Raw genomic sequence first — 13,456 nt, 5'->3', positions numbered from 1 at the left:
AATTAATGACATAAATACAGATAAATGGTTTTAATCTGGTGGCCATGACTGAGATGTGACTGCAGGGTGACCAAAGCTGGGAGCGTCACATTCATACTGGACCTTTAAACTTGCCATACGGCAGCTAGTGCTATAAAAAAGAGGTGTGTCTTATCATGTCCCCTCCCCCTCACCCCCATGACTCTACAGCAATGCGGCAAAGCTCTCGGAGGGAAGCTGCACCCTGCATTTCTGGTATAGTCGGACTCTGAGGACCGGCAAGAAATGTAAAACAGCGTCAAGGCAGGAGAAAGTTTGAGCGGAGTGGCAATCCGACAATAATTGATGTTTCTCATAAGCTCTGGGCCAGGGATATTATGCTGGAATTATATCAAACACTAGTTAGGTCACAACGAGAGTACTGTGAACTGTTCTGGGGCGGGATTCTCCGACCCCCTTCCGGGTGGAGAATCGCCGGGGGCGGGGGGGGGGGGGGGGGGGGGGGGGGCGTGAATTCTTCGGCCACGAGGATTTGGCGGGGGCAGGAATCAGCCGCGCCGGTCAGCGGCCGCTGGCTGCGCCCCCCCCCCCCGGCGATTCTATGGCCCGTGATGGGCTGAGTGGCCGCACATTTTCGGCCGGTCCTGCCGGCGTAAATTAGATTAGGCACTTACCGGCGGGACCTGGCTGCGTGGGCCGCCTCCAGGGTTCTCGGGGGGGCGCAGGGAGGATCTGGCTCCGAGAGGTGCCCCCACGGTGGCCTGGCCCATGATCGGGGCTCACCGATCCGCGGGCGCTCCTGTGCCGTTGGGGCACTCCATTCCTCTGCACCGGCGGCTGTACCAATCCATCATTGCCGGTGCGGTGATGAACCCCTCTGCGCATGCACTGGGATGACGCCAGAAAACGCTGGCACTCCCGCACTTGCGCCAACTCGCACAGGCCGGTGGAGGCTCCTCGGCGCCAGTTGGTGTGACTCCAAGCCCCTTCCCCGCCGCCTAGCGCGGCGCAAACCACTCCGGCGCTGGCCTAGCCCCTGAACGTGCGGAGGATTCCGCAACTTTGAGGCGGCCCGACGCCGGAGTGGTTCACGCCACTCCTTCGCGCCGCAGTTGTCCGCCCCGCCAATTCCCGCAGAGTCCCGTCCCTGGTCACTGTATTGCAGGAAAGTCAACTTCATAGAATTGCTACAATACAGAAGGAGGCCATTCGGTCCAACAGGCACCTGATTATGATAATGGATGTTTGGGAAATCAGTCCTGCAGCAGTAATCGTGTAATGGAGGCCCACGGGCTTATATCAACAGACAGAATGAAGTAGCAACACCCATGATTTTTTTTTCCAAAGATTTAAAGGGCAGGACTTTTCAATCCTTGACAGCTTAACTCTCTTTGACAGACATCCTTGGCACTTTTCACTGGTCCTCTTGACAGTTGATTTTGACAGATGTGTTGACAGTTCTAATATGCTTGACAGATACTAAATAATGCATGTTTCATGGACATCCTTGGTCACTTTTAACAATTCCAAAGGGCACCCTACTTCTCCCAAATGTGTGCCAGGACCAGATCCAAAGCGGTACCTTATCTCTCCCGGCTTTGCAAAGAAATGCACAAAGTTTAGCTCTGCTCCTGCTGGGGCTACTCTGCAGGTTTCACACTCCTGGGACTCAAAAATTCAACTTCAACGGATGCAGCTGATAATTTAAATAGCTATCTGCCTATGTAGGACAGCATGGTGGCACAGTGAGTATCACGGCTGCCTCACAGCTCCAGGGTCCCAGGTTAATTCTGGCCTCGGGTCACTGTCTGTGTGGAGTTTGCACTTTCTCCCCATGTCTGCATGGGTTTACTCCGGGTGCTCCGGTTTCCTCCTGCAGTCCAAAGATGTGCATGTTGGATGGATTGGCCATGCTAAATCGCCCCTTAGTGTCTAAAAAAGGATGGGCGGGTTTACTGGGTTACGGGGATAGGGTGGAGGTGTGGGCTTAGTTAGGGTGCTCTTTCCAAGGGCCGTGGTGCAGACTCGATGGGCCAATTGGCCTCCTTCTGCACTGTAAATTCTATGAATAACTCTATAAACCACACAAGTGCAAAATGACTCCGGTCCTCACAAGGAAAAACTAAAATAAACTTCCCTGTTTGGATTTCTCCCTCTACCTCCACCTGGTCATAATGGCTTTTTATACATATTTAAAGAAGGCCAAAATACTGCAGATGCTGGAAATCTGAAAGGTAATCAAAAATGCTGGAAATACTAAACACATCAGGCAGAATCTACGGAGAGAGAAACAGTTAATGGGGTAATTTTAACTCCCAAAAAAGATGGATTAGGGTCAGGTAAAAAGCATAATTTTGACAAAGAGTCAGGATTGACAGAGTCATCAGACACACAACATTAGCTCCCTTCTCCCTCCACAGACGCTGTCAGACCTGCTGAGGTTGTCCAGTATTTTCTGTTTCTGTTTCAGGTTCCAGCATCAGCAGTATTTTGCTTTCATTGTCAGAGTATAATTCCCAAAAATTATTCCAACCCGCTCAGGCAGAATAGGGGTGGATAGCCAACCTGCTCCCAGGCAGCTGGTTGGCTACTTAAATATTGCAAAAGCTGGAAGTCCCATATTTCCTGGCTAACAACTCTGGGGAAGTGAAGACACCTTAAGGGAAAAGTTAATTACCATTACAGCATTTGTTGTCAGCCAAGGACAGGAGCTTTCTTTTGGCTCCTCCAAAGCTTATGTACTTTCCTGGCATTGTATCTCATTCCCCCAAATATCAACCCCTGGGATCGTAGTTCCCCCACACTCCCAATAGCAACTGCTTATTCCCTATCTGCTCTCGTACTCTGGGGCAGTCTCTGTGACCAGGATCCATCAGGCTGGAACTTCTTTATTTTTTAAATGACACACGCCGTGCAGTTAAAACTCCACCGTATGCAGGGAACCCCAGAGTTCCACTTTTGCAACACATTGACCGTCTCCGCTTGCATAACTTACTTCCGCCAATAACTGGGACATTCTTCCAGGTTTGGAATCGTCTGTTACAACTGAAAAATGTGGACAGTGACCCTCCACTCATTCTAACCTATCACCTTCTGAACTTGCACCACTCCATTCCCTCAGGTCGAACCTTGGCATTGTCATCAAACCTATTGATGAGGGCAGCAGTGTCATTAACAGATTTTTATCTTGCAGAGGCTGATATCTGCTATTGGACACCTCTTCCTATCTTTCCTTGAACCACGACCCCACTACTGAGCACCAAGCTGTGATAGCCTAGATTGTACTGACCTTTAGTCTGGAGATCTTCTCCCACAATGCCCAACACCGCGATGCGACAACCTTGCACAGCACACTGCAACCTCCTTCCCAAGGTGCAACAATAGAACAGTCCTGGAAGCCTTATTGTTTCAGTCTGTTCCTTTCTTCTGGACATCTTTCTTCCTCGCTCAACTCTTTCTTTTCTCTCCGTGCCCAATCTCTTCTGGCCTTCAACAACAACTCCAGTAATATCTCCTGCCACTTCCACAGTTTCTAATTTCCTGCCCCTAAATGTCCAACAGTCTGCAGGCTCTGCGCTTCTTTCTTGAACAGAGGCCCAACCAGTCTTGATCCATAATAAGAATAGAAAATGTTGGAAAAACACAGCAGACCTGGCAATGTCTAGACATTGAGTTAACATTTCAAGTACTTATGACTATTCTTCAGAATTAAAGAGAGATAGAAATATGACGAATTTTACGCTGTTGAAAGGGTATGATAGAGCAGGTGCAGCAAAATAGAAGGTCAGGGACAGGCGGGAGATCAGGTTTGATTAAATGACAAAGATGTCATGGACACAAGACAAAGGGAGTGGTAATTATAGTATTAAAGACCAAGACAGGTGTTAATAGCAACATGAAGACCAGTGCTCTCTGAAAGAAGATAGAAGAATGAACCGGGATCAGCGTTACAGGAAAGCAAAAGATGAAAACCAGATACACTCGAGATGTGAACAGTGGAGTGGAATGGGGGAAAATCAAAATGGAGGACAGGTCATGGCCTGAATTTGTTGAACTCAGTGTTAAGTCCAGAAGGCTGTAAAGTGATTAATCGGAAGTTAACGTGCTATTCCTCCAGTTTGCGTGGAACATTGTAGCAGGTTGAGAACAGAAATGTGAGCATGAGTGCAAGATGGTGAATTCAAATGGCAAGCGACAGGAAGGGTAGGGTCATGCTTGCAGAGTGAGTGAAGGTGTTCCACAAAACAGCAACCCAGTCTGTATTTAGTCTCCCCCATGTAGAGGAGACCACATTGTGAGCTGTGAGTGCAGTAGCCTAAATTCATGGTTCCGACAGCTCCTCTGGACCTACCTTTTGTTGTCCCGTTGCCATCCTTTCTGCCTGGCAGTATCATCCCTTTCTGAAAATTTCAATCACTTACTTCACGGACCTTTTTCCTCATTGCCCCCCTCTTTCCCCGCCACTATGCTTGCTCTGACCCTGAAATATTTTCCAGTTCTGACAAAAGGTCATGGACCCAAAACATTAACCATGAGTGGACTTTTCCATCCACCCACCCAGGTCGTGTTTTCCAAAGGCAGGAGCAGCTCGCCATTGGCTTCCGGTGGGATCTTCCTGTTGTGCCGATTACAATGGTGTTTTGCGGGACTCGCCCGTGGGATGGGGCAGGGGGGAGTTGCCTTCAGCAGGCGCTGAAGTGCTGGAAAGTGCTGGAAAATCCCACCCTATGTTTGTTGCTCCACGGATGTGACCTATCCCGCTGAGTACTTGTGTTCCTGCTTATTTTTAAAGCAAGGCCCTGCCAGCTCCACGCAGGTGTCCTTGCTGCCTGATCAGATGACCAAATTGACTAAAGGCAGTGGGAGTGGAGCAGGATGTCAATTGATATGTCCCCTGGCTGAATTGACAGCCTTCTGCTCAGTTTCCACCAGGCAGTTAACATTAAAATCATCCCTGGAGTTTCTCATTGTTTATGATAAGTGTTATGGCCCGAAAAGCACAGGATGCCACCTTTGCAGTCACTTAATTTATTTAACAAGAGGAACTGCATAGAATATCTTTTGATAACTCTGGCTAAGGAAACATTAGTCTGTGCTCTGACATTCGTGTTAATTCATTGGACTAGGTTTGCATTATAATGTTGTAATTTCTTGTGCTTCCAACACAGGTGTTCCAGGAGCCGTATCAGGTACAAACATTTTGTTCTTAGTTTAACATCGGATTGATATTAGTTGTATATCACCATTTTATTCTCAAATGACTGGTGACAGTGCCATAAAGACAACTGACAAATAATTAGACTTAATTTTGCTGCATTAACTACGGTAGCACTGTGACTTCACAAGGCCAGGGTCCCAGGTTCGATTCCTGGCTGGGTTACTGTCTGTGCAGAGTCTGCACATTCTCCCTGTGTCTGCGTGGGTTTACCGGGTGCTCCGGTTTCCTCCCACTAGTCCCCAAAAGACGTGCTGTTAGATAATTTGGGCATTCTAAATTCTCGCTCTGTGTACCCGAACAAGTGCCGAAATGTGGCAACTAGGGGCTTTTTGCAGTAACTTCATTGCAATGTAAGCCTACTTGTGACAATAAAGATTATTATTATGGGATTTCAGGTACTCTTGGTATAATAATAATAATCTTTAGTCGTGTCACAAGTATATCACCGGCAGTCTGGGTTATCCAATTTTTTTAGAGGAAATCCTATATTTAGCAGATATCTGTTGACCTGCTAATACATATAACTGTGTGTGCTAATCCAAAATATCTTTAGCATTATTATATCTTCAGTTACCAGATAAAAATGAATAACTCATGTTAAGTAAAACAAAAGTGGAGGAAATAGCCCCAGGAATGTTTTTTTTGTGCACGTAATGTCTCATTTCGGGACTGAACTTCATTGTTTCCTTCTCTTGCCATCAATAGTTCAGTTATGTTGCTGACAATTAGTTTTTCGCTTTTACAAAATAACCCTATTAAAGTTTGGGATATGTTTTTGTTTAACATAGCTTTGGCATTGAATTCATAGTTGAGTTTATGTTTAACAATGAAAGTTGTGATCCAGACATACCTCACCTGATAACTGAAGTTAAGAAAATGTCCTCGACTCTGCTCACGTTCTTGGTTCAATACCTAGGTGCTGATTGAAGATTTATACAACGACATTGGTTTTTTCTCAACGTAGAGACATAGAACAGGTCACTCTGCAGTCTCCTAACTTTGCAAGCATTTTTGAAGTTATTCAGGCTTTTCATCAGACTGCTGAGTTCTTGAAATACCAGCTTTGTGTTTCCCGGCTGCGCGCCGTTCGCTGGCAGCGGGATTCCCTATTCCTGCCACTTGTCAATGGGATTTCCCATTGAGGCCACCGCACGCCGTCAGGAAAGCCACAGGCGGAAGTGCACTGCCGGCGGGAAAAGAGAAACTCAACGGCTGCCAAATTCTGTCCTTGATCTTTCACATTTCTTTATCTGCTATGTATCGTCAACCTCGCAGCCTGTTGAAACAATTGAAAAGTGATTTTACTCTGCCTTGCTCCCAATCACACTGGAGTGACAAGTGGAGTGCTAAGAATAATTGGATGCGAGTGTTTTTTCTTTGTTCTGTGCCTGAACTCAGTGCCTGAACTTACCTGACGGTTTTTTTCTGATATTCGCACCCGACGAAGAAAAAGTTAATTAAAATCCCTTGCAATAGATGCCAAATCAGTTTGCACTGGATTTTCCTGAATGACAAAGGGACAGGCAGTCAGGTAGACTGAAGAAAGAATTAGAGAACAGGACGAAGTAGAATACGAGGGTTATGAAAGATGTCAGTTTGTTAACACAAGGGAGAATCAGACTGCAAATAAAAGGTACAGAGAACAAATGAGAAAGGAAGTAAGAGAAGGAATGAAACAGTAAGAAAATAGAATGGCGATGTTGGAATCTGAAGGTTTTCCATGGACAAATTAACAGTAAAAGGGTTGACAGAGGAATGGGGGATCCAATTGCAAGCCAAAATGGATATCTATTGGTGGAGGCAGGAGGCATGGAAGTGAGTAGTTTTCATCAGTGTTCATATGGAGGAGAACTTTGCTGACACTATTGTAAAGGAGGAGTTTCCAGCATACTGGCTGAGGTGAAAATGAGGGGGAAGGTTAGCAGTGCGTAATGATAAGTCACTTTCTCCAGATGGGATGCTTCCCAGGTTGCTGAGGGAAGTAAGAGTATATATTGTAGAGGTTCTGGCCACCTTTTTCCAGTCCTCCTTACAAACAGGGGTGATGCCAAAGGACAGGAGGACTGTAAGTGTCATAGCTTTATCCAAAAAAGGGAAGAAGTATAAACTTGTGTATTAATAAACCCAGAGGTCAGTCAGTTAATGACAGCGGTGGAGGAACTTGAAAACACAATCCAGGCGATTTGGTGCCCGTGTTCACTGCTAACAAGGACGTCGATGTGTGCGCAAACTCTCAAAACAGTCGGGAAACTTGATTCTTGCCAGTGAGATCTCGTTTCCTAATTTTCCTCACCCCTCGCCAATGAAGTGGTGAGGTTCCCTCCCACAAAGGACAAGAACCTCATTTTAATACTTTATAATGAATTAAAATATAATTCAAGGACCTACCCGTCACATAGATCTTAGAATCCCTTCAGTGCAGAAGAAGGCTATTCAGTCCATCGAGTCTGCACCAACCCTCTGAAAGAGCACTCTACCTTGCCCCACCCCCCCTGCAATAACCCCACTTAATGTTTTGCACATGAAGGGACAATTTAGAATGGTCAATCCACCTAACCCGCACATCTTTGGGCTGTGGGGGGAAACCGGAGAACCCGGAGGAAACCAACGCAGACACGGGGAGAAAGTGCAAACTCCACACAGTTAGTAACCCAAAGCTGGAATTGAACTTGAGTCCCTGGTGCTGTGAGGCAGCAGTGCTAACCACTGTGATAGTGTGCCACCCACTTGGTCTCCCCCCAAATGCATAACCAGTATGCATTTGTTAAGGGAAAATTCTGATTGACTAACTGACTGAGTTACTTGCTGAATGATTGAGAGTCCGTGAGAGCAGTGCAGTTGATAATTGTGTATATGGATTTTCAAAGGATATTTGAGAAAGTACCATACATCAGACGTCTTAGCAAAATGGAAACCCATACAATAACGAGGCAGTAGCAGCATGGATACAAAATTGGTCATGAATTAATAGAGAAATTGAATTTGCTTCTCATGGCACTGATAGAGATGGAGGTACAGAAGCCTTGTATTTTTGTGCTAGCATGCTACACCACTAGCTGTTTCCACCTTAGCTTGCATGGTAGGCCATCCTGAGGAGGGCACCGCAGTGCATCCACTGCCTGCGCCAGACGCAGGTAATTTCGAGTTATTCTGATGTCACACATTCCGACCAGCTGAATTTGACACCAATTTGGACGATTGTGCTTTGAGTGGTGGTGGGAGGAGTGGAGGGGCAGTGGTAAGGCTGAAAAATGCCAGCAGGTGGGCAATCTGACATGATCTCACCCATTTCCAGGTTTTACTGGAGTGCATTCCCAGGTGTGCAGGAAAGACCCTGTACAGCTGTCAGTTAATCATTGAGTATGATAACGAGCAATTGTGGCTTTGACTGTAACAGCTGACGCAAGGGTTTTCTGAACTTCTCAGGGTGAACAAAATGACAGCACAGCAGGAAATCATTGATCATTTAAACTGACAGGCTTGAACACCTTTAAACAGTGAAGCTGCAAGGCTGTCTATGTGAAAAGCCCGTGCTCAATGCTGAGGGTCTAATTTCATTGCTTTGAGGTGAATTCCAACTTTCGGGGCCAGTTCTTGGAACTTGCTCACCTTGATCTGAGCTTACCAGCTGTCAGCTTTCTTTGCAGCAGTGGAGTTTATTCAGCTACATGAGGAACATCAAGAGCAACCACACCAACGGCACCAAGAGCCATAGTAACGTCAACAGCAGGAGTAACATTAACAACAGCAACTGTCTTCTCCACAGCCACCTGCTGCCCCACCGATCAATAGGATAGACACAAAAGCTCCGCTCAAAGAAAGCGATGCCACAGCGCACAACATATTGGCGGAGGATCAGCTTCCTCGATGTCTGGCATCAATAGTGCCTCAGGCTTTTGCAGCAGATCATTGCTGACACTTGCCGCGACCTGAAACAAGCGGCTGGATTCCCCATTCCTGAGACTGAGTGTTGACGCCGGGGCAGGATTCAAAGGCTTCCTCAACAGCAAAACTGCTGCCGCACCTGGACCGATTCAGCAACGGTGGAGGAGCTAGCACCGCCGCCACATGGGGCACAATCATTTCCAATGAGAAACGGTGCCGGATTCGCTGGGTCCGTGATTGACACTCAGGAGGCTGACAAGCTAGGGCAACACGATGGTGCAGTGGGTTAGCCCTGCTGCCTCACGGTGCTGAGGTCCCAGGTTTGATCCCGGCTCTGGATCACTGTGCGTGTGGAGTTTGCACATTCTCCCATGTGTCTGCGTGGGTTTCGCCCCCACAACCCAAAAATGTGCAGGGCCGGTGGATTGGCCACGCTAAATTGCCCCTTAATTGAAAGAAATAATTGGGTAGTCTAAATTTTTTTTTTAAAAGGAGGCTGACAAGCTGCAGTTGCATATATACATTACATAGAACATGGAACAGTACAACACAGAATAGGCCCTTCGGCCCTCGATGTTGTGCCGAGCATTGTCCGAAACCAAGATCAAGCTATCCCACTCCCTGTCATTCTGGTGTGGTCCATGTGCCTATCCAATAACCGCTTGAAAGTTCCTAAAGTGTCCGACTCCACTATCACAGCAGGCAGTCCATTCCACACCCTAACCACTCTCTGAATAAAGAATCCCCACACACCCTCAGCCCAGCCAACAAGATGGCACCGGTTGTGCAGGAACGCGCACATACAGTTGATGGATTGGCTGGGGCCAGAGGGTACCTATAGGAGTGCCCTGGGTGGACATCCATACCCTAGGCCCCAGGTTCACAGTGGACAGTCAGCGTTGTGCACGGCTGCGGCAATGGTGCCCCGTGCCTGTCCACCCCAATCCCACAGCTCACCTCCTGTCCACTCTCCACTACTCCCCCCAGTCCTAGCAGAGGTCTCTGGCCAACAGCAAAACTGTCAGCAAACTATGGCGATGTTTCCGTACCTGCCCCCTCCCTCAGCAGCCATGGAATCTATTTCACGATTTGTTAGAGCGCAAGTGAACCTCGACATCGGGAATTCGCCGATTCGTGGAGGCGGAGAACCACGGAGGCCCCGGAGGATACCGGGCCAGGCCCGCTGATGATATGCCAACGGCGTTTATTGCATGTGTGTTCTGGAACGCATTGATGTCGCTATTGAGGTGATGGAGAATTGCAATTTGGCGTGAAATCGGCGCCCATCATGATTTCAGCGTCAGACCGATTCTCTGCCAATCATATTTCCCAGTCCCAGCGTCGCCCGATGGACAATCCCCTTAATTGAATGTTTAATTAATATGTTTTCTAAAGCCACCTGTTGTAGTCCTTGTAACACTGATGAGACCAGTCTCACACACACAAGGCTGAAGTGGCTCGAAATCCACAGGTACATGGAGTCTCTGACTGCACACACCGTGGCAACCAAAGCAGCCTCAGATCAACCAGGTGTTTATCAAGCAGAATGTATTGCACTTCCTCAGAGTGACCACTAGGGGAAAGATATCTTGAAGGCTACCATGATTCCTTCATTCTATGACAATCACATCTCTTCCAGATCTTTGTACCTCCACACATTGTGAGTAGCTAGCTCCTTGGTGACCAAGGCTACCCCCAAATGAGCTGGCTAATGACTCCTACGAGAAGCTCCAGCACTGGTGCTCAGCAAGAATACAACGCGAGCCACGTGGCCACAAGGATACTCAATGAACAAACTGAAGGGTTGTAGAAGATGCGACTCCATTGCCTGGAGAAATCTGGAGGCGCCTTTCAGTATACACCAGCAAAGGGATTCCAGAACTGTGGTGGTCTGCTGTGCTGCAGAGAGGACTGGCATTGCAGGGAGCAGAAAGGTTCCGACCTAGAAGAAAGAGGACACGGAAGTGACCAGGGTGCTTGGAGCAATTTGTTTGATTGCCTGAGAAACCTGTGACAGTCTCATGTAGGCACACTTTAGTTGCTCTGTGCGTCTGAGGCTAAATAGCAGTGCAATCAACCGGCACTTGCACAGCCAACCCCACTCAGCTCGCAGCCATTGCGCCGAGAAGATTGGCCCCAAGATTTGGAGACGCGGATGTGGGGAGAGTCCTAAATACAGTCAAGGTCAGGAGGGGTGTCCAGTTTCCCTGAGGGTCCTGGAAGGTGAGCCACAGGTTAGCTAGTGCCGCCTGGGATGAAATGACAGTCACCATAATCTCAGACACCGTGATCAGGAGGAATGGCCTCCAGTGCTGCAAGAAGGTCAACACCGGGCAGCACAGGTGCATTGACACCACCCCCGCCCCCCCCCCCAGAACCTTCGCACCCCCCAATGTGACCAGTCCCCCTCCAACCCTCCATTTCTCCCATTCTTCACACTCCCAACCTGCCTTTCACACCCCTCCCCAACACTGTGACCCATGAATGTGGCTAATGATGTCCTCTCTGTGTCTCAGCAGTAGAAGTTCTCCCACAATTGGGAGGGGGCCCAGACTGGCAGAGGAGTGCCGGACATATGAATGGCCGAGGACAGAGCAGTCAACAATCTGGAGGTCGGTGCACGCCACAGAAGTGCGGATCCACCGGGCCCTACCCGGATGGACTGTCACACATGAGTTGTTAATGCCACACAGACTGACCCTCCTTCCCACTGACCACGCGATCATTCTTCCGCAGGCCCCCCCAGTCGAAGGAGAACTCCGAGGATGCCACAGGCGATATGTCACAGCTATCATCCCAACCCTCCACCAGTGCAGATACACGCTCCTCCGTGGGCAACAGTAGTGCTCAGGCTTCTGGAACACAATCTAGTGAGCACCACATAGTTGTTGATGTACATCAGGTGGAGGCAGGAACCCCCAGGTGAGACAGCATCAATGGGCTGCTGGATCCCAGGACCCAGCTGGGTCCCAGTCAGATTCTGAGCCTCTGGAATAGTTGTACCCGGAGCTGGTGGAAACGTTAGGTAAAGGTCGGGACATTCAGAGGGAGATATAAGCGACACTCAGCAGGTCCATAGCCGATTGGAAGAGTCCCAGAGGCTAAGGGCGCAAAAGATGTCGCTGGCAATGCGTGGCACTGAGGCCAACACTGTTAGGGTGACAACCGCAGTGGAGAGCCCAATGCACGACGTTGGCAGTTTGAGTGAAGGTGTCCAAGGCATGGCCCTGTCGGTGACTACTATGGCTGTGGGCCTCGGCAGAATGTCTAACTTGCTGGGAAACGTGACCCAGTACCAGGCTGACCTTGATGAGGTTCTGCAGGACATGTCCCGCTCTCAGATGGGAATGGCTGAGGCGCTGCGGAGCTTGTCCCAGTCACAGGTGGGCATTGCCGAGGCGTTGCAGAGCATGGCCTAATCACGGTGGAGCATCGCCAAGGGCGTGACACCATGGTTCAGACAATGTGGAGCCACCAGGGCTGGCAGAGTCAAATGATGCAGGGGCAGCCATCACTCAATCCAGCTGCCCCTCTATCCCAAGGTAAACCCAGGGCCCTATGGGCACCGACTGGGAGAAGAGGCATTGGGTGGCAACTTGGACCCATCCTCTGGAAAGGCAACTGTGGCCAGCTGCTGTCCGGGTTCCACCCCTCTGATGAGGCCGCATCTAGCAGCCAGCACCTGGAACAGGGCGGCTGAGCTTTGCATGATTCGCCTGCCATGAAGTACGTTGGGGCCTTCTGGCCCCAGAGGACACCCGCCAGGGGCAGCAAATGCCATGGACCGAGGTAAGCAGCTGGCTACCTCCACCTCTGGTGTGCATCCTGGGGATACACCTGGACGCAGCGGTGGAACTAAGAAGGCCAAGCACATCGAGGATCACTGAGTACATGGTTGGGGGGGGGGGGGGGGGGGGGGTGGGGGTGGGGGTCAGGAGTGGAGCATGCATTGGGAGGAGGGAGATTTATGGGGGTTTGGGAGGGAGAGGGAGGGAGGGTGGGGATTTTGGGGGTGGGGGCAGCATCATTGGAATAGTGGGGCACTGGTGTACACCTGGACGAGGAACATTAAAACACCTTCAACACAATCAGTAGGATGCCTCTGGCTCTTTCTTCCGTGATGCAGGCCGACCACCAATCCCATACGCCATCCCCCCAGACATGCCCCCACCCAACATGCCTTGCCCATGCACACCCGGCCGTGGACATGTGCCCGGAGCTGGGGCCGATCTCCTGGGTGTTCAGAGGTTGGCTGCTGTGACTGTGGTGCTGCATCCTGCCGTGTTCAAGCACAGTGTCCATGCATCTAGGCAATGACGCCCACATGCTATATGGCCCGCCACCCACGGGAATCCACTTGGGATGTTTAAGTGC

General features: G+C 49.3%; 1 protein-coding gene across 6 annotated transcripts in view; it reads left to right on the top strand.

Moving 5' to 3' along the window:
- The window catches only part of LOC119974725 (elastin-like), a 290,086-nt gene that overhangs the window by 122,998 nt on the left and 153,632 nt on the right, over positions 1-13,456 (top strand). For all 6 annotated transcript variants that reach the window (XM_038813896.1, XM_038813894.1, XM_038813895.1 and 3 more), the window contains exon 18: positions 5,148-5,168. In XM_038813896.1, the coding sequence (XP_038669824.1) occupies positions 5,148-5,168 (21 nt within the window). The remainder of the gene's footprint in view (positions 1-5,147; positions 5,169-13,456) is intronic.

This window comes from Scyliorhinus canicula, chromosome 12 (assembly GCF_902713615.1).
Source record: "Scyliorhinus canicula chromosome 12, sScyCan1.1, whole genome shotgun sequence".
Taxonomy (NCBI): Eukaryota; Metazoa; Chordata; class Chondrichthyes; order Carcharhiniformes; family Scyliorhinidae; genus Scyliorhinus; species Scyliorhinus canicula.
Note: the sequence above shows the minus strand (reverse complement) of the source record. Positions and strands in the feature narration are given on the sequence as shown.